The 27,213-nt window shown below is 36.8% G+C and overlaps 3 protein-coding genes across 3 annotated transcripts; 2 read left to right on the forward strand and 1 right to left on the reverse strand.

The window, feature by feature from the left end:
• The first annotated feature begins 4 nt into the window (after nucleotides 1-4).
• On the forward strand, nucleotides 5-5,572 carry LOC135688843 (pseudouridylate synthase RPUSD4, mitochondrial). The gene is made up of 3 exons (XM_065205874.2): nucleotides 5-515; nucleotides 3,908-4,145; nucleotides 5,221-5,572. Exons 1-3 carry the CDS (start codon nucleotides 48-50, stop codon nucleotides 5,475-5,477), a joined length of 963 nt encoding a protein of 320 aa, XP_065061946.1. The 5' UTR covers nucleotides 5-47; the 3' UTR covers nucleotides 5,478-5,572.
• Nucleotides 509-3,236, reverse strand: LOC148959592 (uncharacterized). The gene has a single exon (XM_089109931.1). It carries the CDS (start codon nucleotides 3,081-3,083, stop codon nucleotides 2,466-2,468), a length of 618 nt encoding a protein of 205 aa, XP_088966057.1. The 5' UTR covers nucleotides 3,084-3,236; the 3' UTR covers nucleotides 509-2,465.
• A 2,590-nt stretch (nucleotides 5,573-8,162) lies between the features above and the next one.
• On the forward strand, nucleotides 8,163-23,317 carry LOC135688845 (tetraspanin-8). The gene is made up of 11 exons (XM_065205877.2): nucleotides 8,163-8,579; nucleotides 9,813-10,282; nucleotides 10,689-10,769; nucleotides 14,015-14,063; nucleotides 16,079-16,131; nucleotides 16,885-16,959; nucleotides 17,684-17,752; nucleotides 18,486-18,575; nucleotides 19,495-19,578; nucleotides 20,974-21,097; nucleotides 21,665-23,317. Exons 2-11 carry the CDS (start codon nucleotides 10,235-10,237, stop codon nucleotides 21,823-21,825), a joined length of 834 nt encoding a protein of 277 aa, XP_065061949.2. The 5' UTR covers nucleotides 8,163-8,579; nucleotides 9,813-10,234; the 3' UTR covers nucleotides 21,826-23,317.
• The last annotated feature ends 3,896 nt before the right edge of the window (nucleotides 23,318-27,213 follow it).

Raw genomic sequence — 27,213 nt, forward strand, 5'->3', positions numbered from 1 at the left:
CTTCGCAGCGCTCACTGTATTTTGCTCACGTGTGTTGTTTTCTAAACATGGAGGGCAGTTGGTCTGTTGTTAGAAGATGGAAAGAACTCTCTAGATGTTTAAAATCAATCACCGCAAGTGACTTGAACATCGTCTACAAAAAGGATGGGCTTGTGGCAATCTCTAAACCGTATGGTTTGCCTGTTCATTCCGGCCCAGGACAAGGAACTAGTGTTCTTGATCTAATGGATAACTTCGCAGAGATTCACAATTTGAAGACAAGACCTTCACTTTTGCACAGGCTGGATAAGTATGCATGTGGGGTTTTGCTATTATCATATAATGATGACATGACAAGGAAAATGGCAAAGCTTTTTGAAGAGAGAAAAATCAGCAAGACATATTTGGGTATTACAGTAGGGTTGCCTCGGAAAGCTAATGGTGTTGTTGTTGATAGAATTTGTGAAGGCGTGGTTGGCAAGCAAAAACGACACAGAATGGTTACTGCGAAAGACCTTCAACGTGGGGAAGCTGTTGTATGTTTTTGAATTTGTTGGTTTCCTTATATTGAATAGAAGTCACATAAAAATCAAGGATATTGACTGCTGTCTTTATAAAGATTCAGTTGGTCTAAATTATCTGGCACTAAGTCTAACTAAAACTCCTTTATTTACCTTCCTTTTAAAGTCTTTTTTTCACAGAGGCAAAGTTGTGATTTTACCTCTTCGAGCATCAATTTCCTTTTATTTTATAATGCTAATACTAAGTCACTGGGGTAAAATTTTTCTCAAAACAAAGCCCACACAACCAGGGAAGCCAGGGTGGCCATGCCCCCCACCCACATTTCCCCACATTTTTGCAAAGCAAGTAGTTTTAAAGCTAAACCTTGGCCCCCTTTTTTTCTAGCCTTGCCTCCCCCACTTTCAAATTTGTGGCATGGGCCCAGCAAAAGTCAGATAATTGCCAATAGACTATGATCTATACCATAAATCCCTGCCCAGAAAACTGCTTATAGCAAAGTTTTCATAAACAGAATTAGCAGACAGAAAAGCTGAAACAAAGAAAAAAGGCCAGGTTATTTTTTCAAATTCAAACCATTCCATAGTGACTGGCGTGATAGAGTCACACACATATTTAGTTGTCTAGTAAAGTCATAATTGTGATACAATAATAGAATCCCCTTGAGCCATTCTTTATCTTGGCAATGTTTTGTTCCAAAAAACTTGCTTACCTCTGCAATATTTTTGTTCATCTGGTGTGACTTGTGTGACCGTCACACTTTTAAAGTCTTTACTCGCAGTTGCCTATCTTACTTTATCTGAGAAATTTTAAAACCTTTATAAAGAAGCTTTTTAAAAGATTGCCCCTACTCATTGATTCACCATATGAATATAAAATTTCAATTGAAGGTTTTTTTGCTTTTTGAAATAACAAAACCAATGCAATGTGACTCGTGTGACCCACAAATGTGACTCGTGTGACAAGTGAGAGTTAACTGAAGGAAACTCAGCTTAAATCAGTTCCTGGAAGTGTAACATGAAAATTCAGAACTTTTTCACAGAACTAAATGATACATAAAGGCCATCAAATCAATAGTTTGGCATGTTGTTGTAGTTGTCCTTCAGGTCGTTCGACCCCTGGTGATGTTATGATCCTGACGTCTCCATTCAGCTCTATTTTTAGTGTCTTTGTTGAGCTGATAAACATTTCTTGTTGTCATCGTCTTAATGTTGTCAAACCACTTTCTTGCAGGTCTTCTTCTACCTCTTTTCCCTTCAATTTTTCCTTGCATTATCAGTTTTTCTAAACTGTTGTCTGCTCTATTTATGTGGCCATAAAAGGTTAATTGTCTCTTTCTGATGGTGTTGAATAATTATCTTTCTGTTTTTATTTGGCCTAATACCCATTCATTCGTTCTTCTAGATGTCCACGGCACCCTTAGGAGTCTTCTCCATACCCAAAGTTCAAAGGCTTCAATCTTTTTCATTTCTGCTTTTCTTATTACCCATGTCTCACTTCCATATGTAACATCAGGAAATACCAATGCTTCGATTATTCTTATCTTAGTATTTAGTGTGATGTTTTTGTCTTTCATTATCGTTGTCAAATTGGTCATAGCCTTCCTACCCAGCATTAGCCTCCTTCTAATTTCTTTTGTGTGATCAGAGGCTCTGGTTAATGTACAGCCAAGAACATTGAATTCCTGTACTACCTCGATGGATTCCCCATCTACTTCAAAGTTGGTAATTTCTGCCATCATCATTACTTTTGTTTTTTTTAAATTTAGTAGTAGCCCTTTTTCCTTGCTTGCTTTCTTAACATTTCTGATAAGTTTTTTCAGATCTTCTTTGATCAATCAGGGTCGTGTCATATGCATACCTTAAGTTATTAATGAGTCTACCATTTACTTTTATTCCAATGTTGTTTTCATAATAGCCCTGCGTTTCTCTTTAGCTTGGCATATCTGGTATTTTAAAAATTATTTTTCAGTTTTCGAGAAACTTATCAAAGGCTTCCTTTATTTTTGCAAAGTCTTTCTCTGTCAACTTTACAGTTGAGCACCTCAATGATGAAACTGGCATAGGGGCATCAACTTTTAAAATGATATCAGAAACAGAGACAGACTCAATATCATTTGTTATCTTGAAATTGTTTGCATCAGCTGAAGTCTGATGTAGGAATTCCAGTGCGACATCATCATTTGAGTCAATTCTCACTGCATGCCCCAGGAACCAATAGTCTGATGGCTCCCAGTAAACAGCATACCAATGACCTATATTGGGTTCAATCAATTTGGGAAATGATTTGTCTCCACCTTCATAGCTTTCTAGTATTTTCTCAGCTTCATTGGCACTGGCAGATGATTCTGTGCTATAAGCCTTTGTAACAAGCTGCATTTCTTCATTATACTTTATATATTGGTACCCTGATATCCCCTTTATTGATTCTGCAGCACTAAATACATCTTTTAGGTGAAGAGACTCTTCCTTTGCATAAATGTCTGCTGTAGATATGAAAGTTACACCAATTCCTGAACCTTCTACTGCTTGACAGAATTCTTTTGCATTGTTGACAAAGCACTGTCTTGTTTTAACTCTTTCCATTGCGAGTCGCTTCAAGCATCCCCCAATACCATCAACTGGTCCCTTGCCATGGCTAGTAGCACTAAAGTTCCAAAAAGTGATAGATTATGCTTGGTTGACACCATCTTCATTCCTTCCATCACAAATTTATTCTTAAATTGACTGGTGGGCCCATCAGTCCAAATGCGAAACTCCTCAATGTCAGGTTGGAAATTTTCCAAAATTTCATCAAGAAATATTACCATAGATGTTTAGGTATGTTCCATGTAATAGCTGACAATGACATGTGACACAATTCTTCCTTTCAACCAGGAAACAGTTGTGAATAATGTCACCTGATTTTGATTCCAGTGGGCTGACTAAACCTCATCTTGCTCAAAGCATGAGTAATTTTCAGCAACGTCCATTTGCAAGACTGCAATCTTGCTATCCTTATGTATTTGAGGCAAGGTCCTTGTCAGACTTGTAGCTCTTTGCCTGCTGTCGCTTTATGTGACAGGGATGCAGAAATTTGGTGGACATTAAGGCAATGTGTTCATACAAATCTTTTACCTTACCACTCATCTCAAGTTTGGCAATCCTTCCACCATATTCTTGCCACTTCATCTATTTTGCTTTTTCATCTTCAATGACAGAGGGTAACACAAACCTTGCTTCAAAGCCACACCCATTATGACTGCATTTTCCAAACCAACATAAGTCACTATCTGGATCAATCAAACATGATGCAGAGAAATCCTTCAAATAACATGGAATTTCAGCAATTTGACATAATGATAATTTGACATAATGAAATTCAGTTGACATAATGATAATTTTTGTTTTGTTAATTACTTGTTTTTTAGACTTTGTTGCCTGATACTGAATTGATGAAAGCTTACACAGCATACTCTACCTTGGATTCAAACAGGGATACCTGCAGTCTGGTAAGGTACATGACAAAAAGTGGCTACAAACATCAAGTCAGATTGCATACAGCCAGTTCCTTGAATTGCCCAATTCTTGGTGATCACAAATTTTCAAGTTATGAAGGTGGCCCTCAAAAGCTTCCGCTAAGATTGTTGCAACTTTTAGGGATTGAAGGTACACTCCACTTGTTTCTATAACTGCTAAAAACATTTTCATTTTAACACTTTGTGATGCTTGCAGTGGTATTAAACTTTCCTGTCTTTTTCTGCAAAGCAGGGGGGGGACACTTGACCAAATATTGGAGGGGCAAGCCTATTGTTTCAATAAGATGACGTCACATTTCACAATGTTTTAGAACAAAAGACCATTGACCTCTAAAGTATAGGGAGGTGGTCACCCCCCCCCCCCCTAATTGTCCACCACTGCTGCAAAGATGGCCCTAACTTTGTGTAATGTTATGTAATCTTAACGCTAGTAAGCATGTAGACATTTTAGAGCAAGCACACTTCTAACACATCAATAGGTTCTGCAAGAATTGATTCTAAAATGAATACTGTTTTCCATGAAAAATTGTTGCTTTTTTGTCAGTTGTTTTATTTTGAATACATTTTTCTCTTCATTATTTTATTTCATAGTCCGCGGTTCTGCTTCCCTGGATTTATTGAATTCTTTCTTTCATCACTTTACTGTTTAACTTTCTGGTTATTTCAGATTTTCCACAAGTAAGCTTTGTGACTCTTTTAACATCTAATACTTCTCATAAAAGAGAGATCTATTAATTCCTTTTGTTTGATGTTATTTCTTGTTTAATCACTTCCTAAAGTTGCTTACTTTTATAAGAGAGAAATGTGAACAATTTTTTGGCTGTACAGAACTTTCCATCATGTTCTTTCGGATCCCTATTCTGATGTTTTATACTCTGTGAGGATTGTGAGAAGAAAAAGCTTTTAGTAATATGTTGTGAAATGTTTGATTTTTTCAAAGAGAGAAGTATAGAACAGAGGAGCTCAGATATCATAATGCCACATCCACAGTCATTGGGAACCATTTTATGTCACAATTATCTGTCCTTGTTTTACCAATCTCTCTAGGTCTAGAATTTTGATGCCCCACTTTACCAATCCAAGTTTTGTTGCCCCCATTATTATTCCATTCTGATTTTCTTGATAGGAAAGTATCGGTGAATTGGTTATTATGTGCAAACACTAGGATAGCCAAAATATTTTTTAGCATTTATATTCTTTTGAAGGAGTACAATCAAGCCCAAGTGGAAAAGGACACATACGCCCATGGCAGCGTGCTCTAATACCGTTGCATCTGTTTGCTGAAAGCATTGAAATACCTGAGATAAGCACTGATGGAAAACCCTGTGTCATCAAAGGACATCTCCCTGACTTTTTTATCAACACGTTAACCTGTTGTAAGCTAGATGCAAAGCGAACAAAACTTCTACCACAGAGGAGTCAGGAACAGAAGTTAAGAATGTTTCATAGTAGCAAAGGCTGATAAAGTCTTACTAACATCCAGGCAGAGATTTGCAAGTTATAATTAAGTTATTTCAAAAGACGGAAATTCATTTTTTGTATCATGAAATGGGGAAAGTGTCTTTCTCTTAATGCTACTTGAGTCTCTCTAGATCGGACCGTAGAGATTCAGTAACTTTGGGGATCATTAATAATATTTTGTGCCTGCGAGCGCAAAGCTGAGTAAAAAAGTGTCTGCAAGTAAAATAGGGAGCAGTTTATAGTCATAAATTGCATCCTATAAATTGAGAACCTCCCTGTTGCGCTCAGTGCTGCTACACCAACTTACGTTTGTCAAAAGCATATACCTTATCAATATCATCATGAACTACATGTAACTACATGTAAAACTGAACAGATGACATAATAAATGCTACCAGTTTTTATCTACGGGTTGTTTTGGGTTGTCAAGTAGCCCTATTGTTGTTATCGATTTCATCAAATAAAGACATCTTCGGTAAAAACGCTTTTTCAAAGATATGAAAAATAGCCATCAAAGGTTCTATTCCCAATTACTTTCATTGAAATGTCTTATTATAAAAAGCATCTTATTAGGATTCTGTTTCTTAGCTTTGAGTTTATCATGCTTGTAAGATTTGATACTTTTAAAATGAAAATGCTGTCACTCCAAAAATTGAAGAAATAGAGGCTTGCTTATGTTGTCACTAATTATGAAAAAATTTTGTTTTTGATGGATTATTTGGAAGTGTACCATAATATTTTGATCAAATACGTCAAAAATCGATGGCTACCAGGTTCAAAAGCATGAAGACTTTAACTTAAGGAAGTGTGCTTTCTTCAGCATATGCACGAATGAGTTTTACAAGTCATAACAAAATACTCTGAGGAAAAAGCCATACAATAGTTGTTAATGATATCTTCCACCAAGAGATAATAGAGGAAAAGAAACAAACAGCGAACTTGATTTTGAGAATCAAATGGCGCCTTTAGAGTAAGGACCTTCTGTCATTTTGGTAATAAAGACTTGCAACTACTACCTTTTATATTCTATTTGACCGTTCAATTTCAATACCAAGTAAGATGTTTAAAGAAAACATGACTGTAATACAATAAAGGTAAATAAAAATCGATTCAGAAATGTGCCTGCAGAAATTCCTGAGGATGAATTTTGTGCCTGCGAGCGCCGCTCGCGCGCACGTGCAGATTAATGAGGTCTGAGTAACTTCCCTTTGACAACGCTAAAATATTATCTTTTTTCTTTTACCTATTTTCCCAGGACAACAGTTTTTTTGCTTGTTGTTCCTATGTCTATTAATTCTTTTGTCAGTGCTTAAGTTACTTTGTCTAGGACAACTTGGGAACAGTTACAAGCAAAAATAGAAAGCTTTGAAATTAGAACAACTTTCACTTCTCCATGGGGCATCATAGTTGTGTTTTTTGTGAACCTATGCCCAAACATAAGAATTTCTTCCCATCTTCCAACCACTTTATATCGAAAAGTTTATGAGATCTAGCAAGCTATGCTTTGTATTGAAAAAGTTTGGTTCGATTTGCTGAAAGTTTGGATAATTTTACTCATATAAAAAGACCCTAGGAAACCTGAGTGTGCTCCTTATGGTAAAGATCTACCATGATAAAACATTTACAGAAAAGTTTCAGCATTTGGAGGGAGGCAGCCGTCGAGAAAAGGCTATAGGAATAGGTGTAGGCTTCCGTAAGAAAATTTTTCTGACACAACGCTCTTTAGAGAACCGCAAAACTTGCTTTTTGCAATCACTGAAAAGTATAGGAATAAATTTTAAACAGTCTTTTCGTGGTACAAAAGTTAAATATGGCTTTGTAAAAATGACTTTGTAAAGCTAGGAAATATCTTCTCTTGCTGTTCCTCCCATCAAGTGGGTGGTAAAATAAGAGATTGTATGGTTTGTTTTTCAGTAGGTTTTTCTTTTAAAGCGATTTGATATTTTACTACTGTTAGGTTAGGAAGGTATGGTAATTCCTTCGAGATCGAAGCATCCATAGCATTCCCACAGTGTTAAGGCTGATTTCCATGAGGCGAATTTCGCAGCGAATTCGCTGATGAAGGCATCAAGGCATGCGCAGTTTTGACTTTTGATTTCGCAGCGAATTCGCAAGAAAGTAGAAAAGAGTTCTACTTTTTCGCGGCGAAATATTTCGCAGCACCTAATAACCAGTCAAAGCAAAAGAAAATTTGCTTGATTTGTAAGAAGGAAGTCTTGGAACATTTCTCATGCGTGCAGTTCTTAAAATAGGCGCCTTAAAGTTGAGTTTTGGAGGAAATTATAAAATTTAAATAAAATATATAATTTCGCAGCGAATTCGCAGTCTCGTGAAAATGAAAGACAATTTCGAAGCGAATTCGCTGCGAATTTCGCCTCGTGGAAAAAACGTGTTTGAAAAGTTTGTTCCAGGAGAGGTTGTTTATCTGATGCGCTATCGCTTCTGTTTACATGCAGATTGTGCAGCAGTATAAAAACCCCAACACTAACTCTAACCCCTGCTTACCACACCCCTGCTTTGTATGGCAATGTTTTATTTTCGGTTTCAAAAGTCATTAATACCATGTATAGGTTTTCTTGATTTCTTTAGCGATAAAATTCTCTAGATTGTCACAGGGCAATTCAGAAGAGAAATCAAGGGTAAATTTCCACTTGTTTGAAATTCATCAGACTGAAACGCTGCAGTCTTTTCAGAAAGTTCGAGCGTGCACACCGCTTCTCTACAAAGAGTAACACAATGGCTGATGGGATTGTATGTCAATCGTTAACCTCTGTAGAATGGGCACATCATATTTCTCTGCAACCTGCCGGTACACACGTCCTGGTTCCTTTTATTTCTATGACTGATTTTCATTTCTGAGAGATGAATTTTTAAAGCCCGACGTGCTTTGTTGTTTTCTGCATTGTGAGACGAAGTCTGTTGGATTTCTCATTATTCTTTGCAATTCAACTGCGTCTAATTCCTTGTAGCATTCTAACTCAACTTTCGTTTAACATTATGTTGAATCCTATAGGAAGTTATCTCAAAGCGAAGGAGTATCCTGAAATTTCTTTCATTGAAGGTACGTTTAAAAGTCACCAGAGTGGCGATAACAGTTTTAATGGTAAGTATCACTGCTATCGACGTGTTACGATAACAGCACTGGTATCGACGTGTTCCTACATTTCGTTTGTTGTACTTTGGCGTCTTTCGCTTGTCCATGAGTTTGCGGGAGTCGTTAAAGACGGAATTTCTCATTTTATGTTAAAGAAATCATGCTAAAAGACAACTTAAAAGCTGTTCATGTATGCTTACGCTCTGAGGAAAATTTAAATAAAGTTTTCTAAAGAATCCTGCCCGACCTCATTAAATTTTAATAGTTCATGAGGATAACCTCAAACCAGGTATCGGAAATTTTGTCTAATTTCGCAAATCAAGACTTGAAGAATTGCAGAGGGTCATCATCACTGCAAAGCAGCGACAGGTACAAACAAGGTTTACATGATTTTTACAATATTTCCATCTACCAAATTTCGAACCTCCGAGCGCTGGAATTATCCCCTTCCAATTGACATTTTTGCACAGACGATCTGCCTTAATTGCTGCAGAGATGAAAAACGAATGGAAAGTGGGAACATGTAGCAAATATACCACAAGAACCCCAAACAATTGTCAGAACAAGTTTGATTGTCTTGATCTTCTAAAGAGATTGTTGTAATGTATTGTAGATTATTTAATGTTAGTTTCTACAATAGTGAATATACACTAATCAAGACTAACATGGAGCAATTTCAAGGATTGCATAAGACAGCTCATTTACTGCAAAACGAGCATGCGCACTATCGACTCTAAATTAAAAATTGAGGCAAAATAGGCGTTTCCTTGTAATTAAAGAGGTTATAAGTGACACCTAGAGAAGGCTCGTGCGAGAAATGACGGTAATTCGAGGTTAAAGGGGATGTTAATAATGACGTCACGCACATTGGCATAGCCAAACGTGACAAAACATTTCTCTTATTTAAGGCGTTAGTGATTGAAAGAAGGGAGGCAATTGTTGCAATTCAGTGTGTGTGACGTGGTTTTTGAATGGCCCCTTAGAAACCAATCAGATCAGTTTGTTATGTGAATGACCCAACCTCCCCGCCCTCACCCCCCCTCCCCATTCGACCCCGGTATCCAAATAACAAGGCTATTTGTATACGAATGCAAAGGTCTAGTGACCCAAATTTCAATAAGCAAATCAAACGAGGGGCGATAGGCGGAACTATAAACCCCAAGGATGTTTTGATATATTTATCAATTGATAAATAAACTATACTGTAGATATCAATTTACTTTTGATGATTTATCTTTCAAGGTGTTGATAAACACAAAATCAAGATTAAGTATTCAGCATCCACGTAAACCACAAAAACGAATATTTCTCAACGCAGAGGGATCAATTTGCTGTTCTGAGGAAAATTTCATTATCAGCTGATCACCTCCATTCACAGGACGCCGTCTCGTTTTGTACATTTATTGAACCAAGTAACCTTGAACTCTATTTTATCGGTTCCATATTAACCATTGGCTTTTGACTGAAAGACTCTGGACATTGACGTCCGGTTCGAAATCCGATATGCGCGAAGGCCAACCAGTAACGACAGAAGAAAGAAGGATTCGCTGATAAACGTGTAAAAGCCTGACATTGCGACGACAATTTTGTGGACGGCTTGAGAAACAGCAGTTTTGATCGTCGAATTTCATTGAAGAACTCTTCAAAAACGCCTCTCTGGCAAGATGGGCTTCGTTCGAATTATGCTTATAATATTAACCCTGCTGTTATGGGTGAGTTTAGGTTTGTTTGTTAATCAGCAGTGACTTTTATGCTTTGTATTCACTAGTACCTTTACTTTACTTTTATATTAACGTTGAGCTAAACTTATAACAACAGATTGAAAGTGTAAACGAAATAAATTGAGAAATGCGTAGCATGCGAGGCAGTCACAACATTGAATAAAAAACCTCAAGTTTTTTATATGAAATTTAATCCCTAAGCGATTACTACCAGCCTCTATGATAAAGGTTGATGATCACTGAAAGTCAGAGAAGTCCTTAATTAGTTGAGTATGTCGGCTTTTCTGGATTTGATGTTCTTCCTGTTCAATAAAGATTCCGCATTCTTGTTTAGTAAAACTCTCTGCCTAACATTTCCAGAAAAGCGTTAAGGCAATGCATTTTCAATCTATTGCAGGTTGCTGGATCCGTTTTCGTAGGGTTAGCGGGGTACAGCATGGTCGAAGATATGAAATTCAAAGGCCTAACTGGCAGTTTGGTATGTTGTTTGCATTTTCTAGTGAACTGTGTTCGTCCCGTCTAAAGCATTTGTGTCCGAAGAATCATCTTTTGAAGTGGTCATATTAAACCTCGATCCACGAAGAGGCGTATCAAGTTGCATGGACTTGCGCATGTCCTCTTGTCACTGGGTTATTATTACTGTTTCATTCACTTTTCTCTAAGTTCCATTAATTTTTTAGGCTTAAAATGTTCAAATAGGCTCAAATAGGCTTGAACCATAGTAACTTGGAAACTTAATCTGGCTAAACTTTAAACATTTTTTAGTCTGGTCGTTATCTGGGCAGAATCTAAGCTTTAAGGTCAGAGTTGTCGTAAAAGTTCAGAAGTTTTTCTACTCAAACGATTTATAATGAGAGCATTTATTGAAAAGTGCCAAAATCTATTTTGCAGCAATTTTATGTTTCTTACTTTGTGTTTACAAGCCTTCCACGACAATGGTTCCATCAAAACGCCATTTCAACAAATTTCGTGATACAAAATTAATCTTGAAACAGTTAAAGTAGGACTTTAAATAATCTTAGATCGACCTGCGACCTGATTTCTAGAGTTTTGTAACCATCCCACTAAGTGCTTCTATATGATGTTGCTGATGTATAGTTATCATATGATAAAATGCGGAATATCTGATTTCATAGGTGGGTTTCGTTGGAATCATTTTCCAAAAAATTTTAAGCCCAAGAATGTAAAATCTGCTCAGTGATTTTAAAAATGTGAACTGATTTGATTTGTGATTTTCTTTACTGAATTTGTTCCAGGGGGCCAAATCCTCAATCAAACCATTCTTATTAGGATCAAAGCGGACTAAAATTTCACTTTTCTAAACCATTTATTATATAGTCAGGAAATGAAGGCCTACGTAGGATCAAGTATTAAACCTTTCACAATACTATTACAAACAGCAAACTATTGTTTATGTTAAAATTTGACCTGCAACTTAGTGCACTTTTAATGCCATTTGCAAGAGCGATGAAACTTGTGCATACGTTAATGAAATCTGTTTTCCATAGACTTACTAAGTAGTCCTCAAAGTCGCGTTTAGAGATATTTCATGAATTTTTCATGCGCTGCTCAGCAAGAAAGCAGAGCTTTGCAATCAGGACCTGTCTAAGCATCTGTTTGTAGACCTGAATAATCTGCTTGCTATTTTTGACGAAGCAGGTCAAATTCTCATTCATTTTCTTGAAGGTTTGGATTTAGAGATCATCTTAGTTACTTTTGGGATTCACTGAGGGTGGATTCACAAAACGCAAACTGCCATCAAACCATTCCAGCTCCATTCGATGAATTTGTCAACGGCATTACTGTTAACCCTTTGCCTTCCTTCAAGCCCTAACAAGTAAAATATTATTAGAGCACGGCCTAGTGAATTCCATTCTACGTGAAAATCAGAAAAGTGTTTATCTTTTCTCAAGACAGTGTTCAGAGATGAAACAATGCAGGGTGTGGTTGTGGCAATTTACTATCTTTCCTTTTCTTCTACCTTCCTTACATTCGTTGACCGTGTGTGAGACAACGATTTTCTTCCTTTTTGTTTATACAATCGCTTACAATCCTCTGGATAACTTATTTCCTTAAAGATTGGAATTTTAGTTGATTTAAATCTACACTTTTTGGTCAACCAATTAGTCTGTAACGTGCTAGGCCGTTGTTGCATCCATTGCTCGCTCGCCATCGTTCCCTGTCTGCTGTGGGGTGGTAGCATGTCTGTCCGCCGTGTCTGGTCCATTCCCTGATGTTGGGTGTTCCTTGGTACCTGCTACCATTATACTGTCCCTGGATAAGCTGCCTTGTCCATCCATCTCGTCTTGATCGGTGTCCAAAGAAGATGAGGATCCTCATTTGCACCACTTGTGTCAGTCTCTCCGGTTGTTCCCAACCAAAAACAGCCTCCCCCAGTCCTCAGACATATTCATTCGTTTGGCGCTCTTTCCATCTGATGCCAAGCATTCTCCTATAGCATTTCAGCTAGAATGCTTCCCAGATCCTATTCTAAGGGAAATTAGCTGCGGGGGCAACCCTTTGTTTATATAAAGAGGCAGACAATAGCCTTTTGATTAAAACAATGGAAAGTCACTTGGGCTGGAGGGGCAATTGCCCCCTAGTTAGTATGTTAAAAAGGCTCTGATGCTTCCACCTTTCTCCAGATCTTGTCCGTGACTGTCCAACTTTCACAACCACAAAGAAGTATACTTGTCATCAACGCATTCATTTCTTCTGATGTTTAGTTTCCTTGCTTTCCAGATGTTGCCAAGTCTAGCCAAAGCACTTGTTGCTCTTTCAATTCCTCTCTTGACTTCCACTTTGCTTGCCATGTTTTCTGTCAGAGTAACACCCAGGTACTTGAACTTCTTTACCTGCCCTAGCACACTTCCGTTGACCTTGATTACCACTTCTTCTGTAACATCTTTTTCACTCACCATCGCCTTGCTTTTTTCAGAACTTATTTCCATCCCATACCTCCGTGCAGCCGCTTCAAGCCTAGTTGTCAACTCTTCCAGATTTTCCTGGCTCTCGCCAATCACATAAATGTCATCTACGAAAGGCAGACTGTTGGTAGTTAGCTGACTTTTTGCCAGGTGCCAGGAAACAAGCCAGTCTGTGCATGGAGCTTTAGTTTCCACTTGAAATTAGCTTTAACAAGCCAAACATGTTTAAGGCACTCGAACACAGTTTAAGGCATTCAAATTGCTGGCCCGACACAACGACCAATCATTCGCAACAAGAAAATTGCATCATAGAGGCAGTAAAAAGTTGCCAAGTAGCTTGCAATAGCTCCATATGCCCTTTGTTATAGTACTCCAATTTATACCCAAATCGAAGTAACATTCGCTAATTTAATTTGTTTTAATCGTGTTTTCTTCTATTTTAAAACCCTGATAACATGTCTTTGCTCTACAAAGTGCAGTAAGATAGTATTTACTTAGAGCGAGAAGAGTCGCCAGCGCTCTGTAATTCCAGGTGTAGGAATAACGAGGTTTGGTCACATCGAGAGGAAGGACACTGCTTGATAAGCGTATTTTCTCAGTGTTCTAATACTTTAAGCTAAGAAGCTGAAATCTCAGGTTAAGTTAAAAATTCTAAAAAATGGGCTTACCTCAAAAATCGTTTTGCTAAAATCTAAATAGAAAAGTGACTTTAAACTTCTATGCTTCTATCCGAACAGATTTCCTGTCTGGATTTTTGCTTCGATATTTCTTAAAACGTTACACCGATGTTTTTCAGGCTTTGGACATCTCGATCCTTGGCACTGCATCTTTCATTTTTCTCATTGGTAAGTGAATAAACGATTGAATTACTCACACTATGAATAATATCTTAAAGAAAATCTAGGCTCCAACTTGCTAGAGTTGAAAAGATTATCAAGATTAACTCAGGCAAAAAGATCGCCCCTTCTCGAGCCGAGTGAAAATGGCAGTTTTTTTTACTTCGGGGTTTTTAAGAACCGGATGGGCACAAGTCCACTTAGAGTTTTATTGCTAGAAGGAGGTAAGAAGGATTTCCAAGTATTTGTTCTTTCTATGTTCCGACGTCAGTTTATCATTATATCAGGACCACCTCCCCTCAGCGACAGAATTTATAATGGGTTTAAATTAAGACACGAATCTTGATACAATAGATAGAATTCTTTGCTTGACGCAGGACTTGTAAACAGACTGCAAGAGTTTATCATTGTAGTCCTCCTAAAACAATAGCATATTTACACGAATAATGTGTCCATGTGTGATTGTATCAAGTATTAAACGTATTTTTTTCTTGAATTGAAATCTAGCAAAAGGCTCAACTGCAAGAGCATCTTAACCTCAGAAACTGTGAAAGCATAAAATTTTTTTAAAAATAAACATAAGAAGGACCAAGATAAGAAACTAAAGATAAAGGAAGCAACCTTTGAAGTAAGGAATTGCGAAGGAGAATGTAAGAGTAAATCTCCTTCGCAATTCCTGCCCCCGTTGTGCATCCTTTGACTGTCTGAGGCTCTGGCACCCAGAGTACCTTTGAAGTGACGAGGAAATGTAAATACCGAGGAGATCTGCAAAATAACTGATCTGCAAAGTTAGGCAATCATTAATCATTGATGAAATAAAATTTGCTTATCAGCACTCAGCGAAGCATGAACAAAAGCATATAATTAATTGAATGTGTACCTATCCCTAAAATCTTACATATCGACTAATATTTGAGCAAAGAAATGTTAAAGGTTCTTGAAAATATACAAAAAAAGATGCGATAACCCTAACCACTTTAATACCAAAATCAACACCCTATCAAGGCTTACTATATGAATGCGGACTTATGCCAACGGTTTATCGAATAAATCTAAGAAGACTCCTGCATGAACTAATTCACAGTAACGAAACATGATTAACAAAACAAATCTACCGGGAACAAAATAGTACATGTTTAATGTTTAATTTTAGTATTTTGTGGAAATGTATTCAAAATATAATGAACCTTAATCTGAGAAACTGCTGTTACAATGAAGTAACAAATGGCTTGAAGGAACTACTAAATGTGAAATTCTTAGAAAAGCAATTTTCAGATCTATCAAGAAAAGATTGTGAAAATAGTAAAAAGTGATATCATAAAGAGCAACAAATTAAAAGTCATCCTTTTAATTTTGTACATTTCCAGTATTATTTTATCCATTAATTTTAATTAATTTAAGATTTGTAAATTTAGTATAAATAGTAGGCTTTAATTAGCTGTTATATTAGCTAAAAAATTTGCTTCGCCTACTGTGAATAATTTTATAATAATAAAATAATATTAAAAAGTAGTGATATAACAAAGATAAATTTCATTAAGAAAGACAATTTTATAAAGCAGATATATAAAGCATAAAAAGTGACCAACATTACTATAATTGAAACTAAACATGACTGATGTAAAAGATAAGTACAAACGAAAATATGATAATATAATCTGCAGAAGGTGTTTATAACATGAAGAAAACATAGAACATTTATGGCAATAAAAAAATTCAACGAAGATACCTTCCAGGAACGAATGCTTTTCCAGGAAAGGATAGAATTCTAGAAAGCAACAGAAAGTCTTTTGACTACTAGTCCCCTAAAATTCTACATCTCTATAGAAATTGCATATCATATCAATTTTTCTATTAATGTAGGGGCCATGGACACAGGTGACACGTGCTCTCTTGTGTTCAGAAACAGTGACGAAGTCAAAAGTTGCTGCCCGCAGAAGTACCCCTTTTTGTTTCCATTAGGCCACTCCCCATTTTTTGAAAGCTCTTTCTTTGTCTTTGTTTATGATTGCTTTTATCTGCAGGGTTTTTCGGGTGCCTTGGTGCCACTCTTCGAAAGCGCAACATCCTGAAACTAGTGAGTGGAGTTTTTTGTTCAACAAAGATCCCAAACCTCTGTATAATTTAAATGAATGTTGAAGGATTGTTCATAAGTTCAAACAAGGACTTTGTTTAGCACGCGTCGCGATTCGCAAGTGGCGTTCTTCCTGCGTTCTTCGTGCGTTCTTCACGCGTTCTTCCTGCGTTCTTCGTGCGTTCTTCACGCGTTCTTCCTGTGTCGATTGTCCATTTTTCTAACCCTAAAGAGTTCCAACGACAATAAAAGTGTCTTTTGAATATAAACAAGCAATCAGACATTATGAAACGCCATTTTGCACTAGACATTTCATCCAATTGTTTATGATTCAACTCAATTTCTAAATGCTTGAAATTTTGAGTCATATTTAGAAGACCAGGAGTTGCAATTGTTGATTTTCGTCAACCAACTGACCTACCCAAACAGTATCTAAGCCCTTCATTGTTTATTTTCGAAATTATTAGAAGTCCAGGTTGAAATGTTTAATGGTTTTTCTAACATTAAACTATCTGGAGTATTTCGTAGTAGAAAACAGTGAAAATTTAGGCACTATCGAAAAAATGATTACAAATTTTGTATCCTCCTGTTTTAATTATGATATGCACATTGGGTACTATCGAAAAAATTGATTCTTGTACGTATGATATGTACATTGTGCTTGCTATTCATTTCTGTTTCTATAGAGAGTTAAAAAATTCAAACTACTAAACCAATTGAATTTATGTTCACTAATTTTTCTCCTTTAATTTTCAGTTCTTTGCTCTGCTAATTTTTTTCCTGATGATCCAAATCGCCCCAGTAGTGGTCTACTTTGCAAAGCGATCAGAGGTGGGTTAATTCTTCAAGCGAGCAAGTTGTTTAACATTGAAGAATACCAGTGCAAAAACCCACTTAGCCTCTTTAGTTTTTGACAAATAATTTTCCAATGATATCGCAAAATTCATATTAGACTATTGGAATTTTCACCGTGTAGTTTGAAAGGAAATTATAAAAATTCCTACTTTTTCAGCTGAATTCACCCAGAATTGGCTAGGATATGGCCATATATGCACATGCACTTCGTTGATGATGTCGTCACTTAGCCAAACAATTAAGCATCCTTTTTTAGTTTAACTATGTAAAAGAATATGATACAAAAATATACAATTACGAAGAAGTGTTACTCTGATATTTAGTAAAGGCTTTGTTGATGTTACGTTCCCTCAACATCCTAGCCATTCTACTGTTGTCACGGAACGTCAATTTTGAAAGATTTGATACTAATTTGAAAATGAAACCTTGCTTTAGTGCTCTGTATATAATTTTCTGGGCTGACTTTAGTATTTTCTCGAAACCTTGTTTCTACAATAACGATCGTCTTCTTATGCTGCTACCCCAAGAAGTCACCCGAAATGTTTCTCGATCTGTAAACGACAACGTGCAATTTAATTCTTGTGTTTTCTGTTTTCTTATTCACATTTCATTTTGTATTTCTTAAATGCAAAGCAGACTAGAATAGATAAGATTGAATCTCTAAAAAGTACCGTGTTTTAAAGCTACTCTTTTTATCAAGCTGGAGGGCCTTATCAAGATTAGTTGGAAAGATATGACTGATGAAGGCAGAGAGAGTATCCAGTCTGAGGTATGAACGTGCTTCTTTGCTTTCTTGGAATTTTGGCTGCTCTCTCTCTCTCGCTCTGACATTACTTCATTTTCCTTTCAGAATATCGAATGATAATTTAAATGTTAAGTAAAATCTTCAGGACAAATTTAAAGTATAACAGGCCCTTGAGAATAAAGACAAACGCAAAACCAAGGAATAATTTTATCTACAATCTAATTTTATCTTTTACTAGAGACACGAACAGTAATGATTTTGTTGTTCTTTTTGCAATAAATACTGATTTCTTTTAGTATCATCTTCAGAGAAAAGCTACACAAAATCCAGCTCTAATATGAACCTGTCATGTCCATATCCCTACATGACACGGATAAAATGATTTTTTGTCTGCTATTACACGTAGTTCAACCATCACACTTCACATAAGCTATCTCTCTAAAATTGTTGCCAAAAATCTTTATGATTCGAAGGGCATCGAAGAGTGATTTCTTTCGATGCTTGATTTGTTGGAGAAATGGATAAATGACCTAGGTAATGAAAAAAAGACAAGGAATTCTTAGATCTGCTGTGGACAAGAAAGCCAGAGGACGAAACGTTAAAATTCTAAATCAAGAAGAACGGAGAGAAAATATAGCCTTTTGAGTGTCTAAAGGCACTTATAAAAATTCACATGGCAGAAGTAGTATTTCATTGCCCAAGAGCGGAATTCATTTTAAAGTGATTTCTTTGCAATGTGTCTCTGCTCCCATTTTAGATGAATTGTTGCGGCATGGAAGTGAACGAACCATACGCCTCCTATAATGTATCTTTGTGCATCACCAAATATCCAGCAACCAAACCAAAGGTGTGCATAAGATTGCTTCTTCATGTGTTTTTTACAATGTTTTTTAGGGAATAAGGAAAGTTCCAATAAGAAAGAATGTAGTAAGCAATGAGAATTTGATGTACAGTATCTTTTTATCAATCGGTGCACCTGTCATTATTTTAGGCCCTTGTTTTATCTACGTACCGTAAATTCTTGAATACGCCACTGGGGGCTTATCTCGCAAAAAAATGGGGTTGGGGGCTTATTTGGAGGGGGGTTTATTTAGCAGCAGGCAAAAATATTTTCAGGGTGAATTTTCTTCCTCTATTTGAGGCTAGTCAGTATGCTTAAAAATACAGATATATAGGGATAAACCTATTGCTGTCGAGCTAATACTTCAGCCCATGGGGGCTTATTTGAGGGCGGGGGGAGCTTATTTCCTGAAATTTTTTTTAGTTGGGGCTTATTCGAGAGGGGGCTTAGTACACGAAAATTACTTTAGTTGGGGCTTATTCGAGGGGGGCTTATTACACGAAAATTGCTTTAGTTGGGGTTTATTCGGGGGGGGGGGGCTATTTAACGAAAATTACTCTAGTTGGGGCTTATTCGAGGGGGGGCTTTTTCCATGAAAATTTCTTTAGTTGGGGCTTACTCGTGGGGGGGGGGCTCGTTCAAAAATGGGGGCTTTTTGAGGACTTACGGTATTTGTGGGCAATAGGCTAGCTTCTACTTATCTTCGGAGTGTTTTTATTGATGTGGTATTGCTTTTCACTTATTTGTTAGTTGTTGTCTTCTGTCATGCTGAATCCGCTAGACCAAGTTCCCTTTGAAAAATTACTTATTCAAAATATTTTGATAAAAATGATGAGTATACTGTCCACATTGCTTTATGAGTTAATGTAAGCAAATGTAATTTAAAAATTCGATAGTGTAAGCGAATGTTTGCTTTCCTTTGCAGACATGCTTTGGTGCTCTTGTTGACTGGATCCACCAAAGAACTATAACTGTCGTTTCTTCTGGCTGCGCTTTCATATTTATCGAGGTGAAATTTTCGACGAAATTTTTGGTGCTAGACAAAAATAGTTCCAACAGCTTTTTCATTTAGCAGTTTTTTATTAAAAAATTTTGTCGCGATGTATATTCCCAGGATGCAATGGCTCCAGTAATCTCTCCTTTTGATTCGCCAGTTTTTCAAATTTGATCTCATGTTTGAAGCAAATATCCCCTTTGGTACTAATCGTAATTTCAAATATTTTTAAAAAGGATACTTTTGTGTTTCGACCATGTCATTATTCAGTACTCTACGATCCCGTTTACACGGATCCAAATGGGTACGGATCCATTTTGGATCCGTAACCATTTTTGTTGGTGTTTACACTGAAACGAATCCAATTTCGATCGCCTTTAAAGTAGCACGGACCCACTCCACTGTTTCGGCTACTTGAATTCAAATTATAATAAGAACAAGATCCCCTTAATATTTCAGCGGTTTTGGCGGGCAATTTTTCTAAATAGTGTGTGAGTGAAAGTCAGGGACAATGACATCAGAAAATAATAAGAATACTGCAGGTGAATCAAAATCAAAGATTTTCTCTTGGACAGATGAAGAACCTGAATTTCTCTTACAAACGGTGCTGGAATACAAAACGGTGCTGGAATATAGATATAGCTAGTCTCAACTGACGAATCCTGTGTTGAGTACATAGAAAAACAATATACTGCAGCCAGAATTCAAAACATGACACTTACATTGTAAGCACAAGGAGAACTTTCTTTTTGTATTGCTCATCCATCTCTATGATTTATGGAATCATGGACTTCGACGCAGGTTGGAAAGCAAGGGGGGGGGGGCAAGGGAGACTTTCTAGCACCGACAATCAAAAATAATTCTTGAAAAGCCCTATTGTTTTGCAAAAAAGTGAAGGGACCATGGCCCTCCTGGCCCCTTTTGTCGGAGGCCCAGGGAATTCGAGATTTTGGCGCCAACAAATGGCCTCTTAAGGAGAAAATTTCATGCCTCGTATTTGAAGTGTGCTTGGTTTGGTTCGGTTCCAACCGCTTATACTAGACCCAAACGGGAACGGATCCAAGTGAGTAAACCTTGGAAAGCGATCCCACACGGTCCAGATAGCAGACCCAAACGAGTACGGATCCAGCAGGTCTAGTGTAAACGAAAAGCCTATCCATGCTAGTTTTGGGCACAGATCCATTTGGATCCTTTTTAAAGTAAACGGGGTCTATAGAGTACCGAATTTGTCACTTTTTATCCCATAACTTGAAAGAGCATCATGAAGTACCTCTAAATCTGCATAATCAGTAGAATAGGCTACAAATTGGAGGACTACATAAAGAACTACATAAATAATAATTTATTTATGTAGTTCTTTGAGCTTTTGAGGCCATTATGTAAAACTTTGGACCCTGTCTTTGTACCTAGATTATGATGCTCATATTCACTTGTATGCACATTCGAGAAATTGGGCGAGGGTCAACTGTTGTGCCATTGAATATGAGCCAAAGAGCCGGGCCTCCACGGCAGCGCATGCAAAGAGGACCGCAGGGTAAGCATTGTTTTTGCTTGAACGCATATCCTAACCATGCTTATCAGTTAAACATGAACAATTCTTGAATTGTCAATTCTGCATTTAGCACAGGTTCCATGTGATCACTTTTACAAAAATTATCGATGAATTGATTGATTCATTTGCAACTTTTGCAGCAGCAACAGCATTTTTACGCACACATTTCAGGATCCCGTCTCTAGGAAACTGTAGCTTATATTTTAAATAGAATTTGGAAATTTTTTATGTGTTTTTGAATCCGAAATACGGCTGTAAATCTTTTCAAATGATATCCGCTAGACAAAAAGGTTCCTGTTGCACATTTTACTTGTCATTGCATTTTTCAATGTCTAATAGACTGTAATTAATTGGATTTAGGTGTTGTGACAAAGAGGCTCAGAATGTATTCTGTTTCGTTAGAATCAACTGGTTAATGTCTTACATGAATCTTTGACATTACAGTAGTCAATCATTTCCATACTCGCTGTTCGAATTCATCTTATCACCCTTAAGATACAACTGAAATATGAATGTAAGGCTTAATTCGAGACTGTGCATTTCTAACAGGTTTTGGGCAGCCACCCCAGCCAAACTACTCTAATGCTAACGACAACTTTTACTTGGAAGACTACGAAGAAGATCCAGTGATAACTCATACGAGAAGGGAATGGGTGAAACACAATAACAGGAATTCTTGGAAGCTCCCAGAGAGGAAGAATCCACGGTAAACGAACAAAGTCGTTAATATAGGCACTGTAGAGGGAAATTATAGGACAGTAAAGAAATGTTTATTTGTTTAAGGTGACCAGTTTGGTTTTCTTTATTTTTTGGCAAAGTTAGATGTTTTTTACCTATCTTTCTGGTAACTGTTACCAATCTTTAACTATGCCTCTAAGGGGCCTTTTCTAAAGAGCCATTTCCATTATTGTTAACCACCCGTTTGACGATAATATTTTTTATGGACTTGCAGTCACTCAAGTTATGACCTACTTTTTAGATTAAAATTATTTTATTGTGTATATTATACTAAGAAAATAACTTTTAGTTAGGTATGATTGTTAGTAAGTTATAATATGTACATTAAGATATAGATTAAGGGTATATTTCCACGTAATATAGTGTTGTTATTTTCCCTAGCTTTACGTAAATGGTCAGATTGAGAAACGTTTGAAAAAGGCCAGGCCTATTTTAAAAATGTCCTTGACTAGCCAAAGTTCGACGCAAGGTAATCCATTCACCCAAAGACCGAGATACAACTTTTTGTTTGGGGGGGCAGCCCTTATAAGTAAGTGTAAAAACAGTCACATTTTACAAAATAGGAGTAGTTTACTTACGCAACTTAAGTTTTCTTGGGGGGGGGCAAGGCTCCCAAAGCCCCCCCGTCGTATCTTGATCCTTGGATTCACCATTTGAAGCTCGATACCAATTGGTCTTGCTGCTCTATTTACAAATTTGAAATGTTGCAGAATTCTAAAAATTTGAAAGCAGCTTTACCTTCGCCTCCCAAAAGTCGTTCTTAAGGGAGAATGAAAGTGCTTCTTATATGATGCCCGATTAGTACAGGTTATCCTTTAAAGATTTTCCTCTGTGTCAAGAAATTTTCTTTTGGCAAAGAGAAGATTTTGCCAAAAGATTGATTAAATGGAAGGCAGGTTTTTGTTGTAAAATAGTTTTAGTTTTTTAAAAGTTGTTCGAAAACCCTCCTTTACAGGATATCAAATCTAATAAAATGATAGATTAGTTTTTAGAAGCATTTCGAGATATAATTTTCAAACACTTAGTATGTAACTGGCAAATAGGCCATCTTTTGTCGTGATCAGGGGCGTAGCTAGCAGGGGGGGGGGGCTGAAGGGGGGTGAAATCCCCAATACTTTATAAGTTTGTAAGTAAATATTAAGTTGGTCCATGAACTCGTTAGGTGAAATAACACCTAAATCTTTCCCTATCTATTGTCTTCGTCGGTAAATTTTACACTTGATGACCTCCACCCCACCAATCTGGAAGGTCAAGCTACGCCACTGTTCATGATCGGAGGAGCAGCCTCGTTTCTGTTATTCCTCGTTTACAGGTTGTATAGTAGTTTAATTTGAAACTTAAGCTGATTCGTATCAACTGACTGCAGAACCGTTGTCAATAATATCTTCTAGCTCATTTTAAAGATTTCAAACAATTTAGTAGTAGCAAGAAGCTCTCTCGCACTAAAAGAATCTAAAGCTTGAATCTTCAAACTTTATGTACGGGTCTTCTCTCCTTGATTTTACAACCTTTTTGCATTGAAAAACAACTGCGTTGGTACTGTTTTCAGCTGTGATAACCCAACATGTTGAACAAGTATCATCACAAAAATATTTCAATATTGATGATCGGTTATCTAAACAAGTCTGGTCAATATCTTCAATTTCGGCGTGAGAAAGTACATGATAAAATACCTGTATCTAGTATTAAAGAGTGAGAAGGACCCGCATGATAAAACAGGTTGGAAAGGCGTTGTAGGTATAGAGGATAAATTAGGACGATGTTTGAACATCAAACGGCTTTTTGTAGTATCTGGCTCAATAGCCATGTTGTTCTTTTCATTCAAAACACTCTGCTCTTTCTTCAGCTCATATTAAGTGTTCCTCAGGGCTCAATGATGTCTCCTAAGCTTCTTATTTTCTTTGTTGTCAATGGAAACCAAATAATTAAGCCCTATTACAATGAAGCTTTGTTGTACAATTCAAATTGTTATTTTCATTAATGTCTATCTTTGTGCTGTAAGGTAGTAATTTATTTCAAATTAATTTATTTTGAGTAACGTTAATTATCTCATTACGAATGAAGATTTTGAAGTCAAATTAAGTAAAAAATCAACGCTGATCTCATTTGTAAGGAGGGACGAAACAAAAATGTTTAGCGCTCTTTGATCCCGATGCACTAACAGCAGAGAAATGCAAACAGGGGACGGGTGTCTATGCAAACCATTTACAAACAGTGATTGCATCATTACCTACACCAGCTCTTTATGAATTTTTTGTTTCGCTACTCTTTTGGTGGTACAAAACTTGTAAATGGCTTTGAAAAAGCAAACATTTAGTAAACTAAAGCTTTTCGTCTGACACTCTTCAGAGTTTAAAACGTCAGAACATAGATCGAAAACTCTACGCTAAGAAATATATATACCCAGTTGTGGATCGAAATAGGCCAATCAGAAACACGAGCACATGACTGTATAGGTTGAGCAATTAGTGCCGCTTGCCTATTAGAATGTTATCAGTGGAGTCCTAAGGTGAAAACGAACTCCTTTTGTCTACACAGTAGCGGTTTTTTCGTGCTTATCGTTGTAACGATAAAAGCGCCGAGAAAAAAAGCGTGTAATCTCAAGTCAATTCTTTGGAAAAGACTGGATAAATCTCCTTAACTCATGGTTAGCATTCCATACCATTTGAGTTGTTCCGCTGATTGTTTCTCTGTTTTTTGTTTTGGAGACCACTGTTTAAACGTATACTGTGTATTTCTATGCATTGTGTTTAATATATACCATAAACATTTTTAATACTGATTTGAAAAGACTAGTGAGAGTTTAATCAGACATAGAAGGTGGAAGGTGATTATCGATCACCAGAAGTAAAAATTTTTAAAGCTGCAAATAAGTTGCTTTTTGAACTCATGGGAAGTGTTTCTCAAATTTTTTTAACATGCAAATCTGATTGAAATTCGTTTAATGAGAACAATTGAAATACGTGTTGATCGTTGATCATTACAATAAATGATTATCACAAATTCGAACGTTAGAACCCGTTTACACTGTCCCATTTGTACCGTTACGTTACGGTTACGTTACGGACAATTTTGTACCGTTACGGTTCGCAAGTGTTTACACTGTCGCGGTTCCAAATTGTTCCGTTTAGCCGTTCCGTTTACACTGTACCGGTACGACCTTAATTTAATGGTAGAGCATTGTTTAGAAGAAGCTGTATTTAGTCAACCAAGGCTTTTATTTTGCCACCGAAGTCAACAATCGAAATTTAATTGAGAGCTAAAATGGAGTGGAAGGCCGATAAAAACTTTACTTGGACGAACGACAAGGTGGCTTTAATTTTTCAGTGTTTTTTAGACTACGAAACTGCCAAGTCCAATCAAGGCTTGGACTGGGAAACAATACAAGCCTTTTCTGTGATCGTCTTTTCTTCAGAATTTCCTTTTCTTTAGAATTTGACGACGTAGTTACGCCGCAATCAAAGCCTCGATTACCTGAAACAGCCATACAAAAGACCTCTTTGTGAATCCGTGACAAAATCATCTCGGATAGGTGTTTACACTGTCCCGTTCAAAAACGGAACTGTGACGGTACAAAATTCGTTCGCTTTCAAAGCAGGGTCAAAACTGTTCCGGATAGCAGAGCAAAATCGTCAGGGTTCCACAGTGCTAGTGTAAACGGAAGGGCGAACCGCGACAGTTTTGTCACGGTTCCTCGAATCTGTGAAACACTATGAAGTGTCTTCATTGTTTGCTGAAAGAGGCACAAAAATTCAATCTGGAAGTTGGTACGCTAAAACAAAAGGCTTTAATAACTTGAGATTTCGGAAATCGCAGCTTAATAATGAAATTAATAATCAATACAACGACAAAGAAAAAGACATAATGTATTCGTCAACTTATTGCTACATCGTAGACAATAGCAGCCAATAGAAGTTGACGAATACATATGTCTTTTTTCTTTATCGTCGTACTGGTTATTAATTTCATTTGATAGCTATCTGAGACTCAAATCAACAAAATGTTAAAAAACTCTGAGCCTACCTGGTCTGAGTTATTTCGTAAAAATAAGACGTGTCCCTATTTCAAGTGCATCATCGTCATTAGATTCAAAGTCTCAGTATCCTACATTCTTAGAGCAGTCTCTTGTATGCTATGTGGCTTTTCAATACGTTTTCCATAGTGGCACATCCAAACATGTGGACAGTGATTAATAGGGACATAATGTATGTTTTCTTTAACATAATTTCGACTCCAATGTAGATTTTGCCTTTCAAAACCAAATACTGCCCCGATAGAAGTTGGATAATACAAGAATAATTGCACAAGTTAGTTGAACTAAGAAACATTATGCCAATAGAAATGTTTTAGCAACAGACAATTGCGTGGCATTGCCACTGCCTGAACAACGTAAGAAAAATATAAAGATTGACGAAGGGCAATTATATTCTTTCGTCATCAAACAACTTATTCCCCTTATAAATCATCTCTGATATTCACTGATCAGTTGATCAAAATTAGACTGATCAGTGATTACAGCTCAAGTCCTTTTCGTGACATTAAATCCTCAATGGCGGCAGCAGCCTTTATGTTACAAAAATATATCGGTAAAAAGGCCTAGCCCCACAATTTTTTTGTATCCTCCCCAAAGCTTACTAGCTAGTGCCACCACTGGAAACCCCTGGCAGCAATTTCGAGAAACAATAATCGATAATTATAAAATAATAATGACGATGCTTATACAGAAAGCTCTGTTAAATTTAAAACGATGTGACATCAATCAAAAACAAAAACAACATTTTAAAGTTTAAAAAAGTTATGTATCTTTCCAATGATCTCTGCAACGACAGAAACAAAAGAAGCATAATTACATCAGCTTGAACCCCAGATTCCAATATTTTTATTTAATCAAATTTTGCTCATTTTCGACGTGTAACACGTACAACATCACTGATCATCCAATACTTTCAGTTTGGGGTCTGGACCTCAGGCTAAGCTACATAGAATTTCAAGTGAACGCTGAGATTATATCGAATCAATCATTTTTAAGCATGCCAGGTAAATTTTCTTGTTCTGGATTTTTAAACGCCTTTTCTTTTTCTATAAGAATATTCAGGCTCAGATTCATCCAATTTGTAAGATTATTATAAGAATGTTGCTCAGCCTCAGCTGGTATATTTGTGTCTCATTTTTCCGCAACTGCCTGCTTTGCAGCAGTGGTGTAGTGTTAGCTAAATAACAAGGGGGGTTCTTGCAGAAAATGTTGCGAAAAAACAATAGCAATTAGTAAAAATTTGCCAATTTTCGGCATTATCAAGGGGGGCTCAGCCCCCTAGCACTACACCCCTGCTTTGCAGTGTTAACTACAGAGAATCGAATGA

Source organism: Rhopilema esculentum, chromosome 9 (genome assembly GCF_057945365.1).
Source record: "Rhopilema esculentum isolate cy_ngs chromosome 9, ASM5794536v1, whole genome shotgun sequence".
Lineage (NCBI taxonomy): Eukaryota > Metazoa > Cnidaria > Scyphozoa > Rhizostomeae > Rhizostomatidae > Rhopilema > Rhopilema esculentum.

Excerpts from the sequence above, each read along its gene's own strand:
- LOC135688843 (XM_065205874.2), top strand. The coding sequence starts at position 48 with ATGGAGGGCAGTTGGTCTGTTGTTAGAAGATGGAAAGAACTCTCTAGA. Across the intron at positions 516-3,907 it reads TTCAACGTGGGGAAGCTGTT|ACTTTGTTGCCTGATACTGA; the intron begins GTATGTTTTTGA and ends CTTGTTTTTTAG. Across the intron at positions 4,146-5,220 it reads GCAACTTTTAGGGATTGAAG|GAGTACAATCAAGCCCAAGT; the intron begins GTACACTCCACT and ends ATTCTTTTGAAG.
- LOC148959592 (XM_089109931.1), bottom strand. The coding sequence starts at position 3,083 with ATGGAAAGAGTTAAAACAAGACAGTGCTTTGTCAACAATGCAAAAGAA.
- LOC135688845 (XM_065205877.2), top strand. The coding sequence starts at position 10,235 with ATGGGCTTCGTTCGAATTATGCTTATAATATTAACCCTGCTGTTATGG. Across the intron at positions 16,132-16,884 it reads AGCGCAACATCCTGAAACTA|TTCTTTGCTCTGCTAATTTT; the intron begins GTGAGTGGAGTT and ends TTTAATTTTCAG. Across the intron at positions 19,579-20,973 it reads GCGCTTTCATATTTATCGAG|ATTATGATGCTCATATTCAC; the intron begins GTGAAATTTTCG and ends CTTTGTACCTAG.